This window comes from Crocodylus porosus, unplaced genomic scaffold (assembly GCF_001723895.1).
Source record: "Crocodylus porosus isolate Cpor-Errol unplaced genomic scaffold, CroPor_comp1, whole genome shotgun sequence".
NCBI classification, from domain to species: domain Eukaryota; kingdom Metazoa; phylum Chordata; order Crocodylia; family Crocodylidae; genus Crocodylus; species Crocodylus porosus.
In genome coordinates, this window is record NW_017728948.1 from 12,051,513 (window position 1) to 12,065,455 (window position 13,943).

Consider the following 13,943-nt stretch of genomic DNA (forward strand, 5'->3'; position numbering starts at 1 on the left):
AAAAAAGCGATGTACTGCATGTTTGATCAATGCATAGTTCTGATTGTGACACTGACCATGCCCTTGTCAAGGCCAAGCCCCAGTTACAGCCTAAAAAAAAGATCCATCATGTGAAGCCAAAAAGGCAAACCTCGCCTCAATATCACTAACATGAAGGACTGGCACTCGTGCAAAGTTTCAGTGTGAGCTTGGGTGTGTTTCTGAAAAAGATCAACTTGACTCCCCTGCTTCTGACACCTTGTGGGAAAATGTCAAGAACAAGACACTGGCTACTGCCAAGGATGTCTCTGGAAAAACAAAGAAAAAACAACCTGACTGGCCTGCAGCATCTGAGCATCTGCTGCTCCCACTCATAGAAAAGAAAAAGCAAGCTCACCTAACTCTACTTCAACAACCAACTAAGTACAGAAATCTCAAGTTCAAAAGAGGCTAAGTTTGTGGTCCAGAAAGCCACCAGATAATGTATCCAGAAGTACTGGCAAGACCTGAGCAAAAAAATTCAGATCTGCTTTGAAAGCAGGCACCTTTGTGGTATACCTGTGATGGAATTAAAGAGGCACTTGGTCCAACTTGTAAAAAGACTGCAAACCTGAAAGCAAAAGACGGTACCATACCATCCGGAATGACAGGCAAGAACAACTTGACTGATGGACTGACTATTTCAAAGAACTCTACTCAAAGGGTGCCATTATCTGTGGTACTGCCTTAGCTGCCATCCCCCTGCTCCCAGCGATGCAGGAGCTGGACCAAATACTAACTGAAGAGAAAACTATCAAAGAGCTTGCACCTGGGAAAGCAGCAGGCAACAATCAGATACCTCCAGAGCTCCTAAAGGCAGTGGGGGGAAAGCTTGTGAGCAACATCCACACACTTCTCTGTGCCTGCTGAGAAGAAAACCACATACCCCAGGATCTGAAAGATGAAAAGATAATTACTTTGTACAAAAATAAAGAGGACAGAGCAGACTGCAGCAACTACTGAGGGATATCTTTGCTTTGTGTGGTTGGCAAGATACTTGCATGGGTCCTGCTGAAAGGACGCCAAGTCCTTGCTGAGAGAGTCTACCCTGAGAGGCAGTGTGGGTTCAGAGCTGGGTACTCCATGAGTGACTAACTTCACACTGCATTAGTTGCAAGAAAAAAGCCATGAACAATGAGCTCCTCTCTCTATAGTGTTCATTGACCTGCCAGATCTCAGGAGGCTCCTGCTGCTGGCTGGGACTGGCGCTGGGCAGTTTGGATTCCTTCAAAAAAAGAGCTGAATTTATTTCTTGCCTGGGGTCACTTGATCCCAGCTGAATTCCTGCCTATGATGCGGGGGCTGGACCCAATGATCTTTTGAGGTCCCTTGCAGCCCCTAATGTCTATAACATCTGTGTCCAACAGCTATGAAAAATCCTGCCACTGGGCTCAGCTCCCAACAGCTTACAGCCTGATGGAACTCAGCCCGGTGGTGGGAGGTGGAGCACAGCGCCGGCTCTGCCTGCCTCCCACCACCGGGCTGAGCCCCATGGGGCTGGCGGAGCCGATCAGAGCGCAGCCAAGTGGTGGGAGGCGGGCAGAGCAGGCACTGTGCTCCAGTCGGCTCCGTCAGCTCCATGGAGCGCAACCCGACGGCGGGAGGCAGGGTGAACCAGGGCTGCACTCCCCGCCAGGCTGAGCTACATGGGGCTGCGAGCTGCTGGGAGCACAGCCCTGGCTCTTCCCTGCCTCCTACCACCGGGCTGCTTCAAAACTCGAAACATTTTGAAACTTTCTAAACATTTTGAGTGCCCTCATTTTGTTTCAAAGCTGTTTCGATACTTTTTCTTTTGTTTCAATTTCACTGTTTCGAGCTCAAAATGCATAGAAACAGCTTTGAAATGAAATACTCAGCGAAATTTCATACCACCCTAGTATTTATTTAGGTTTTTCCTGTAGTACAGGCTGGGTAGGCAGGCTTCTGATTTTTTTTCCTCTCCTATGGGGAAAAGGGATGAATTTGGGTGTGATGATTGACAGCAGGGCATTATTACACATCCTGCAAATTCCAACACTGACATAAATTTAACTGAGAATAAATGTTTTCGTCTTTAATAGATCATTTATGTCAGTAGAACATCATATGTTCAGATACAGTAACTGTAATGACTAGTCAAAATAATAAGCACTGCATCATGTTTTTGTTTTTAGTAAGTATGTAATAGACAAAATGCCAGCTATGGCTCAGGATAAATCTAAGGGCAGAAGCAGAGGAATAACCTTTAACATTGAGTAGGTTATACATAAAAACACTGTACATGCTTTTCCCTAGTTTTAACCTTTTCATATAGTAATCATTTTTCTGTGAGACTTTCTTCATAATCAGCTTTCAGAATAGAGCATTCTTCTGTTGCCATAATTGGTGCTTTAAAACAAGAGTGATGTAAAAAAAAAGTGCAAAATGAATTATTATTCTAAACACACCTATCTTATATAGTACTTAGTTTCTTTTTTTCCTCTTCTACAGCTGAATGCTTTTAAAACTGTATTTTGTGACTTTTACTGGGTATAATTCTGTCTGCTGTTTAAGAGTTATTTAAAAATATTTCTTACCACGAAAATCTTCTTATGTTTAAATGTTGCTACTGTGATGGTCCCTGATCCACGCACTATTCATTGCAGTTTAGTAGATCTTCTACTAGAGTTAAAACAAAGTTGGTTCTCTCAGTCACTTACCAACCTAACCCTCATGTTAATCTGTGTAATGTACCTAAAGTTTTTCCCATGATCTTTAGACTTGCTCTTGATTCTCCTCTGAATATCAAGTACCATGTTTAGCTTCCTTTCCCTTGACTATGTTATTGCTCCTGTTCATTTCTAAAAGGGTAGGCAGATCAAATGTATTTAAAATTCAGTACTAGTAATGGCCTACCTGCACATTTACAAAAAATGGGAAGACAAAATTATCCAGGTTTGGAATAGCAGCAAGAGAAGAATTAAAAACGAATCCTGACATGTATTTGTTACAGGAGATAACCAAAATATAATGTACTCAGTTCTAAGTAACTGTATTTGTAACATCCTGTTCCAGGAAACCAGTTAAGTACATGTAGGCCATTACTAGTACTGAACTCTAAATACATTTTTTTCTGTCTACCCCTTTAGAAATCGACAGGAGCAATGGCATAGTAAAGGGCAAGGTAGCTAAGCACCCAGTTTTATTGTTACGGATTCAAGTTCAGGATGTCTTGCTGAACTGGGATCTATAACAGTAAAATTAACTTTGTGTTATCTTACCACTTTGAGAATAGGAAACATTATCTTGCTGCCACAATCTCTGTAGTCAGACCTACAGCCTCACCTGTTCATCTGCCCACACTTTTGGATGGATGGCAACCCTGACCCCAAACACTAAGCCCTCTGTCAGACGAGTCTCTGCTTCAGATTCCATTGGGAGCCAAAGCTCTTTGCTGAATCACATTTTTATTCTTCATGAGAAACTCTCAAGACCATGAACCCCAAGTCTTGCTTTGCACTTACTGAAGTCAGTGACAAAGTTGCTGTTGACTTCACTTGTGTCATTGACGCTCCCTGTGAGCTTTCTTGTCAACTGACACATGGTTAGCATTATATTTTCTGGATGTGCCTATTAAACCTCCTTGCCACCCATCTATTTACAGAACCAGAGGTTAATGAACACTTCCTCGTAAGATTTTTTTTCCCCTTATAATTCAGTGATAGTGATAAAATATACTTTTAAAATGTCGGGTGTGTTGCTAATGTGGCTTCCTCATTTTATAGACATCCCAGCATAGATACAATACCAACACATGCAACATTTGAAAAATATCGAAGGTTGTAATCTGTCATTGTAAAATGTGTGCATAAATATCTGACGATCAAAGTAGCCTGCATTTAAATTACTGATTACACCATACACATTATGATGTATGGTGGTAAAAAGGTTTAATGTTATGAGTTTAAGGTATATCAGACAAATGCTAAAATAAGACCTTTCATATCATTAGAAATTCTAGCCCTACAAATTCTGTTTAAATAAGATATTTGTAAACAGGGTCTTCTGAAACAGTAACTATTGCCTGGGAGCCACTTGCAGTGCTAAGTTCCCTTTTATATGTATTACTTGGTTACTTAGATTTTTATATATATGAAATAACATATTTTATATATTTATATATATATGCAGGTTACTTTGATTGTCAGATATTTATGCACACGTTTTACAATGACTGATTAAAAGGATAGATAAATATCAATAGATACTGATATAAATACAATTTATCTATATATATATACACATATATAAATATATCCATATATAAAAGCTTGTAATCTGTCATTGTAAAATATGTGTATAAATATTGGACAATCAAAGTAAACTGCATTTTTGTGCATGTATGTATGTAACCAAGGAATTAGAATAAAATTAGAAACCTTTTAAATATCATCTTATTACAGATACATCAGGGGGATCATGAAAATACGATCCAATATCTCTAAAGCAGCTGGGTCTACTTACCAAGTGCTACATGGTATGGGAAGGCCTTGAAGCCACACTGGTCAGAGAAGCTGATATTTATTGTGCCAGTAGGCTTTGCATTATCCCACTCTGAAACAGGTGTTTGCACCAGAAGTGAGCATAGGAAATCATGGACCTCATAACACCAGTCTCAACTATCTGCTGTTCCCTAGTCTAGATTGAGGGGCAAAGAAGGAAACAACTTAAAGGAAGTTCTTGAAATGTTTGAAGCACAGAGCATGGTTATAGAAAATTGGCACCTTCTTGCATCTACCAACTGGATGTAGTAACAAACCCCTCAGGAAGTCTACTGTGGTTTGGTATACGGCATTCAGGGTAATAGACTCCAGATAAGAATGGTCTTCATTCAAGCTGCTTATTTTGTAGCTCTGAAGGTTTTATAGATGACCCCTCCTCACTCTGTGAGATGGTGAATCCTTCTTGAGGGCAGAGAATGCAGTTGAAACTGTGAAGACAGCTTTATGGAGTTTCCTTATTTATAATTATTCACAAGATGGAAAGAACCCAGCTTCACTTCTAAGCCACAAGTAATGTTTGAAGTCTTAGTAATTAAAAAAAATAATCTTTTTTTTTCTTGTTAAACTGAACACATCTACTATGAAGCTACTGAAAAACATTATACGTAGGAATCTCTCCATGCGTTGCTTACTGAGCCATTAGCTGGCAGAGTTCACACATCACAGAGGACTTGATAGAGACCCAAGCTATGCTACTTGCTGGAGACAGTTTTCTGAAAATTTGGTTTTACAGAGCAGCAGTACACAGATTTACTTTGTGAAAGCTGTCGGTAAGTGACTTGGTACAAACTTAAAATTAAAAGCTAAGGGATAACCCTCCCCCCCAAAAAAAATGTTATATTGTTATATGATCCTCTCTCTGTGTAATATGTATGTTCGTGAGGTTGTACATGACTTCAGTGGGAGCCTCTGTTTGCATCTAAGGGTAGCATATGGCTTGTACTTCTTGTGCAAGATCAATTTGTGCTGATTTTGTTATCACTTTTGCTCTTATACAAATTAAACATAGGTAGGTAGCAGAAATGTTGTAGGAGCCATAACTACTTACTTTATCAACTTTAATCTTGCAAGGTATTTGAAGTTAGCAGACTTCAAGCAGTTTTTACTCAGAGGAGAGGGAAAGATGGTAAGTTTTTATATTTTGAAATCTTGGATAGTTTCACCTAAAACTGTTAAACCAACACTTCGTTGAGTGTGGTACTTATTTTATGACAAGTTCAAATTATACAAATTATAACTTTTTAACATATTAATTTTGAAGCACTGGAGCTCAGATCCTCAAAGCTACCTAAATCCACAGAAATTGGTCACCTAAATATAGCGCGAGCATCTGACCTCAGGATATAAACAATAGCAGCTCCCCAAGGCAGAGCTCAGTATATTCCAAAGATCGTGGTTTTGTTACAGCCACTTACAGTCCTGATAGCCTGATTGCTGACCTGAATGGCATAGTAAAAGAATAACTTAATACGACCACTGAATACTAGGTATGTTTATTTAATCTGAATCGTGGTTCACTAGGATCCAAGATAGCCTCAAAGCAGTAACACACTTAGACTACCATACTTACTTAACACCCAAAAAAAAAAAAGAAAAATTACTTCATGCTGGAGTGATTTGTGTTGCCAAGGTCATTAGCAACGTAATGTGTGGACTCGCCAGCCCTGAACCTTTTCCTTACTGCTTGGTCTGAAATGTAACCACTTAAATATCTACTTCCCTCTCTTGGTCCACATGAAAAAACCTGGAAAAGGACATTCCCAAACAACATTGTATCAAGTTACCTAGTCTGGCCTGGACACTATTGAACAAATAGAAATGGAAAAACAATACTTTTGCAATTAAAATGCATTTTGCATGATAACAGGTCTAAAGTCATGTAGATTTGAATTTGTGTTCAAAATGTAACTATTTTACATTTCTCTTGCACACTGGTCATTAGAAGAAAAATCTATCAAATGTCTGTGGTTTTATTTCTTTTTCATCTTATTATAGGCTATATAAAGGGATGGGATCAAGGAGAAGTTGTAAAAGTCTTTCCATGTAAGATGCATTGTTTTGACTGTTCTGTTCCATTATTTAGTAATGTAGAAAGATTTGTCACTCAGTCATGACTATTGTCTGCTGGTTACATAAACATCCCCAACCTTCATTTAAAATGACTTAAAATATAGTTAAGTTACTATTGTTAAATGCAAAATGCATACACTTCGTTTCTGCTTCAAATAGGTTCCAGTATGTTAAGTATTCTACTTCCTGGACAAAATCTTCTGTCCTCTAGGAAAAAAAAATATTTAGTTGGCTGTGAGTAGATGCACATGAGATATTGGCATGGTGGAATAATTTGCAAGATCTTCCAGTGAGGGTATTAGCATATAAATAGCAGATGCAATGACGACCATCACAGCTGAGTACATTTAATTTTTAGTTTATAAGATAGAATGGGTTTTTAAATGCATAGCCATCAAGCCTGCTGAAAGACAAATGAAGTTTAGAGTTCACTTGTCTGAGGATGCCTTACATCATTTTTTTTAAAAAGAGAAACAGACACACACAAAACTGAACAAAAGTGATTTCTTGGGTGAAAAGTAATTGAGATTGCAAACCAAGTTAATTAGACCATACAAAATTTATTTAATGGTCCCAGCTGTAGTTTGCAAGTGGTGTTTTAGTAAGTAGATATGGCTTTTTCATGTGCTATCTTCTTTGTCTCCCTTTTTTTTAAAAATAATTAGTAAGTGCTCTACATCTAGTTCTGTAAACTGATTGCATTGTATATTTTTGTCATTTTATTGCTTGTTTAATTATGATTGCAGAGGCTCAGTTTTCTAAATCCTCTCAACAGAATGTAGCAATCAATTTGTATAAACTGGGGAAAGGACCAAAGCCTTTTCTTGGTCTCTTGCCAAGTGTTGTGTTGTGGTTGGGCTTATTGTGTTTGTCTAGTTTGTTAATATTTAGGATAAATGAGCTGTGTGTTTTAACTGGGTGCATGGTTATAATGAGAAAGATTAACACCTTGAACATCTTATAAGGCATAGACTCCAAAGCAGAGAGTTATGATGAGATTACCACCAGCACCCGATATCTTGTTTGGGGGTTCTTGTTTTATCAAATGAGCCTTAAAAAGGAAGCATCCACTTGTGTTTTTCTGGGGTTTTGCTAGCAAAAGGGCTAAGTACCCTTATCTACCTGCGTAAGTCAGTACTGCTTTAAGCTATTCTTGAAGTCACTGTAATTGTCATCTCATCAATTTTTATCACATTCCTGCCCTTTGAGGAATTCAAATAGGAGATGTTCAATATATAAATATGGGCAGGTCGCTTTCTTTTACTGTATTTCCATCATGAAAATAAGTTTGGCCTTACATCTTGGAAATTAGCTGGACTAAAATCATTGTTGCTTAGCAAAGGATATATTCAGGAATTAGAAAACATGCTACTTAAGATGCATTATTTTATTTTTTCTGTATACAAGATTTACTATATTTGAAGAAGACAGGTTAACAACACTGGAAGATGGAATCTTTTGCATATCTGGAGAATATGCTCATCTCAGCAAAAACAGTACTGCCACAGTGCCCCAATATTCGTTAGCATTAATTTTAATAGTTCATTTTCCAGGGTTAGAATAGGGAATCAACGCTTCATTCTCTAAAGACTGCCAACAATGATGTAGTTGGGTGACAGATTTTGTAATGTGATCTCTTGTCAGCTAACAGAACACAAATGTTTTATCTTGGTCAGTGAAAAAGTATTGGAAAGCAGAGACTTTTGGTGACTATCAGCCTTTCAGGGCTTTAATTCTCTGGCCTGCAAGAGAAAAAGCCTTTTCTGTCTCTACCTTTCTCTCTGTGTTCACCCATCTCGCAAGCTTGTGTCTTATGTAGTAAGCCAAAAGGTAGCAAATTATTTGCTTTATCATTTACTGCTATTTTGTAAGTGTCTAAATCATATCTGCCATGAATTTCAAAAGGCACTTGCTTTGAAGTGTTGCATCATAATCAAAATATCAATTTAAGCATTTACTCTGTGAGCCACTTTGCTCATTGGTCATTTGAAACTGCAGCTGAAAAATCAAATGTAAACCTGATCCCAAAGTTTACTCTTCTTCTAAAGAAAAAGTGAGGCGAGGGCAGCAGTGGAGTGTTTCAGGTTTCATGAAGTATTCATGAAGCTTAGTCTTGGCACAGCGAAAGGCCTGTGCGGAGGAAGTACTCTCACCTGGGAGGTAGAATTTATATTGATGACTTCTCTGATGAGAGTAATGTAGCTCCAGAGCTCTCCTCAGAGTTGTTTCTTCTTTCCATTGTTATTTTAAAATGTAATGGCCCATTCCAAATTCAAAAGTTGCAACGTGCAGCAACAATGAACCTCACTACACATTTGAGAGCAAAAAAGGAAAAGGGGCTTCTTGTTTAAAGTGATATAAAAAAATAAACGTGTCTGTTTGGAAGGGAAAGGGGGCTTAATTCCTTGGTAGTTAACTAAGCTGTTAAATATTTTTACAGGAAATCTAAATTTAATAAAAGTCCCCAGTGAAACTCAAGGGTGTGAACAATAAGCATAATATTTTATGAAAATGACCCCCATATTTAAAATCTGGCATTATATGTTATGCATTGTAGCACCAAGTCCACATCTACTTTTTAGAAAATTAAAACACATAAATTCTGTTTAGTGTTTGATATGCACTGCACTAGCTGAAAGCCATAATGCCCCTAAAACCTTGGGTTGCTTTTCACCTTTCATAAATTCCTGGGTAGATTCTATACAAAAAATAATTTTCAGCTCCGTGGCTCATTGTTATTCAAACTTGATTGATCGTCGTCATTTACTCAGTGAGGAAGTTAAGTGCTCCTGTCATTTCCAAAGAGTATAATTGGGACGTTTCACAGGTCAGCGGTAGTGACAGGTTTCCCTTTTGATTAGTGTTAGACTGATAACAAAAATTACAGTTTGCTATGATTAATGTTTCCTATAGTACCTAAATGCACAGCTCATGGATTGTACCTAAACAAAGTGAATTTGCATCTGATTATGCCTTTTCTCAATAGGGCTTTTCATGTGCCTTGAAGTTTTTGAGCTCATGCAGGTATGTAAGGATCTTGCACCTGCTTCAGATTTTAAGTAAACCATATGAAATAAAGAGATTATTTGGTGAAGCCTCTTCATCTTGTTTATTAATATACAGAGAGCTAAATTTCTCAAACAGTATAAAGATTATAAAACATAGGAAGATGTAAAGGTAAGTGCTCTGTTCTGGACTGTCTTCAGGTTTCCTGGGTGTTCCAATAAGTTCAGTGGACATACATATTTACACTTAACTATTCTAGACACTGTCTAGTGAATTGAGGCTAAATAATCAGCCTTAACTGAGTGTTTTCTGGGGGTTTTTTCTTAACCTCCTATTAGTTTGCCAGGACTTGTCGTTACTTCCTTGTGCCCTAAAGTTCATTCTTCTTTCAGTATTTTTAGGTTTTTCTCTTTTGGTACAAGCCAGTTTTGAATCAAAAGTGCACGGGGGCATTGAAAAATACTTTTTCTGACTCCTGTTACGTAAAAACTGTTAAGCCGTTTTATGTTCTGGTTTTATTTTGTCTCACTTATTTGCACCAAATTCTAGACTGTGATCATCCATAACACATTTTAGCTTAGTGTATTTTTTTTTTCTACAGCTGAGTTAGGAATAGGAACTCAGATTGGAAAGTTTTGATACGCTCATATCCTTAATAGGACTAGCTGTAATAATTAGCTGAAAGAGAGAGTCTGCTTTTGTCTCCTAACTTGGTTCAGTAGCCTTTATCTTTAACAGGTGGAGAAAAAACCCGAGAGAGAGAGCAACTTTGAAGTCCAAATGCTAACGAATTAGTTTCTTTTCAGTCTCCAGACATCTCTGGTGCTTAAAGCAAAACCTTGCAATATTTCCTCTTTCTAAAGGCCATCTGGAAGGTCTCAGGAAAGCTGCAGTTTAAAAATTGATGTGCCACTTTGGCACTCAGTGTCTCAGCCTGTGTGTGATTAGTAGTCGAGTGCTTGACCCTCTTTCTGGGCTGCAACTGTAGTTTGACTTCTTCTGTGGGCAGTGAGAGGTCAGATGCTGCATGTGTCTGTCTTGGCCAAACCAACCAGGGCAAATTGCTTCTTTCCTTTAGATGAGGAGAAAAGATTGCAGTGAGAAGTGATGAGTAAATTAGGATGCAGAGCCCTCCACCAGACCCAGAGCTTAGCCACTTAGTCTGCTGATTAGAGGCAGTGATGATGTGGACATCTATGGCTGTAGTTACTTATCTTTAACATTGGGGTGATTTCAAACCGGATTCTTCCAGGAATTTGTCTAGACTAATTAGGGGAAGAAGAGATACTGTTTGGAAATGATGCGTTAATAAACCTACTTTGTCCTTTAGGACAACAAAGATTTATTGTACATTTTAAATTTAGGACTGTAGTTTCTGTGGAAAAATTCAAAGAAGAAAAAAATATGCTATTGATATTGTGATGCACCAGCAATTAGAGGGAAATTCAGAGCACCCAAATATTTTATATTAGAAATGAATTTCCATCTAGCTCATAAATCACAATGATCAAATATTAGGGCCAAATCAATTGTTTTTATTTTACTTGATACACTAAAGTTTAGTTTCCTGATTCCCCGCCCCCCCCCCACTCTTTTTTTGGCTTCAATCTCTGTATGATTTAAAGGAACTCAGCTGTGCAGCTGTGACACACGATTAGATTAGTGAATTAAATTGGTAAAATTCTGCTGCAGGGGAAAATTGCAGCATCTTTCTGTACTTTCTACAACTAAGAGATGATATGAATACCAGCATGAGTCAAATGCAATGGGATGAAAAAAAGAATGGGATTATATAGAATGAAAATACTAATAAAAACAATCTAATAACTTACTTGTCTGTTGCGCTGCTTTCCTGCAGTGAACATGAGTAATTATGATTGTGAGTTGTATGGTAAGGCTACTTTCCCACCCCATATTGTTTTCTAAAACCTACAAAAGTACTCTGCAAAAACTAAATCATTCTGTGAGGCGTAAATCTCTCACTCCTGTTTGAGCCATGGTAAATGTTATCCTAGAACTGAGGTTTTTGACCTTGTTTTAATAGATGTACCACCAGCAGCTGGACACAGAGCGGGGGGGGTGCGACCAGAGGGGGAGCGGCAGCAGTGTGGGGTGGTGGGTGGCAGCAGTGGCCGCCACGTGGGAGCTTCCCCTCTCCTGTCCAGCCAGCCAGGCAGTGCCTATGTGGCCCACAGAGGGGCACTGCCGCCCTCACCCTGCTTCTGGGAGGCAGCGGCACAGGGTGGTGCTCTGTCTCTGCCTGCCCACGCATACCCCCTAGGGCCTTTCCAAGTACCCCCAGTTGACAACCCCAGTGTCCTAGAAGAATCACCATCTCTTTAAAGGATTGTCAGAAGTTGGGATTTTGTAACTTGGTAGTATTGTGTATAAATTCACATTGAAGGTGACATACATTTGTAGCCTGCATGCATTTTGTGGTAAAATACATTGATTGAGTGTGTGAAACAGGGAGATGTGGTGAAAAGTTTTAGAAGCTCATTCCTGGGAGCATGCCATAATTAGTGAAAATAAAATTTCGGAAGTGCTTAGCTTCTGGTGTGGATTAGCTGCTTTGATTGGTTGGTTAGGAATTTTTATTTTCAACTGCTCAGAAATGTTCCAGTCTATGTATAATATGGGTGATATGTACATGGTTTGTTTTTTTTAAATCCCTATAATTTTAGTTGATGGGCCTCAATATGGTTAGGTTTGCAATATAATGAGATTCATAGATTGTAAGGCTGGAAGGGACCTCGGAAGATCATCGGGTCCAGCCCCCTGCAGGAAAGATAACTAGGGGTCAGATGTCCCAGCAAGGTGACTGTCCAGTGGTGATAATTCAGTGGTGGTCAACCTGCAGCATGAGTGCCACAAGCAGCATTGTCACACTGCATGTGTCACCCTGGCAGATCAAGGAAGGAACAGAAACCAAAGTGGCAGATGGGGCAGGGAGCAGAAAGCAGGGCATTGGATAAGGCAGAGGAAGAGGATTGGAGTGGCTCTTAGGGAGAGCATGAGGTTTAACTTGTGGCACGTCTACCAGAAAGGTTGGTATAATTGATCTGATCAGGGTTTTCCAAAGTAGATAATATATGAATGTATTAGAAGTCTTTTTTTTCTTTTAAGGTTGCAATGAAAGGGTAGATAAAACAAGAGAATCCCTTTAAAATGAATTCCTTTTAATCAAGCGTTAGTTGTATCTCTCTGAATTGTAATACATCCTTCAGTGTACTCTGGGCTTCTCACTCTGTCATACGGTGAGGGACCCTTGGTGTGCTGGAGAGAATTGGCTGGCTTCCTAAGGCTGGCAGAGTCCTGAAACAAAGTGAAGGAAACCAAATGGGAGATGGCATGGCAGAGTGCCTGGCTTTCAAAGGGTGTAGTATCTGGGGTATAGCTCTTCTGATATCGACTGAAATGCATACTCTAAATGGGATAATGCCCTGGGTACAGTTCCCTCATCCATTAATTGGATAGTCCTTGTAATAACTCTTGAACTGTTAGGTGCTAGGTAAGACATCTCTTCTGTTTTTTTTAAACTCGTATAATATATACATGATAGCTGAGTGGTCTCACCTGTTTACATCTTAGAAAAGAAACCAATTCTGAGAAGGAAGAGAGAAAATGCATTAAAAATGGCATGGCCTTAAGTCCACATTTTTGCTTTTATCTGAATTAAGGTCGCCAGCCTGTCCTTTCTTCTTTCTGTTTTGTCTGTTGTATGCAATTCAAAGACCTTAAACAGTGGGTGATCTTGCATAATGTGCGCTGCAAAATACCATGGTCCAACAAGCTGAACTAAACCAACAAAACAAGGAGAGGCAGAGATAAGGCCATCACTTGCTCATTAAGTCAAGATCTTCATGTTTTAACACATTTTTTTTTGTATTTTATAGTTTCACACTTTCTCAGACTTCACCAACTGTGTATGCCTTCTAATGGATAAAAGAACCTTTAAAGAAGATATCCCTTAGGATTGAGGGTGGCTTTAGAGAGAAAATGTTAAGCAAGGCATCTAGTCTTTGATGATGATTAAATACATAATTAGGGAAATACTTTTGACATTAAGCAGCTGTCTGCAGAATGTTTTCAGGATGTGGGGGGTAAAGGTAATGTTATTATCTATATTATTTTTATTTTATTCCTGTAGATGAAAGTCTCAGATGATGATGATGATGATGATGAAGATGAATTTGTGGAGGTCCCTGAGAAGGAAGGCTATGAGCCCCACATTCCAGACCACCTGCGTAAGGAGTATGGTGAGTTTGCCCAGCTGTGAAAAGCTTTATCTCTGCGTGTTACTGCTGCAGTAAAGTAAATAAACAGCCA

At 38.8% G+C, this 13,943-nt stretch overlaps 1 protein-coding gene across 2 annotated transcripts in view; it reads left to right on the forward strand.

The window, feature by feature from the left end:
- The window catches only part of UVSSA (UV stimulated scaffold protein A), an 81,587-nt gene that overhangs the window by 28,462 nt on the left and 39,182 nt on the right, over positions 1-13,943 (forward strand). For both annotated transcript variants that reach the window (XM_019553044.1, XM_019553045.1), the window contains one exon: positions 13,765-13,873. In XM_019553044.1, coding sequence (XP_019408589.1) covers positions 13,765-13,873 — 109 coding nt within the window. The remainder of the gene's footprint in view (positions 1-13,764; positions 13,874-13,943) is intronic.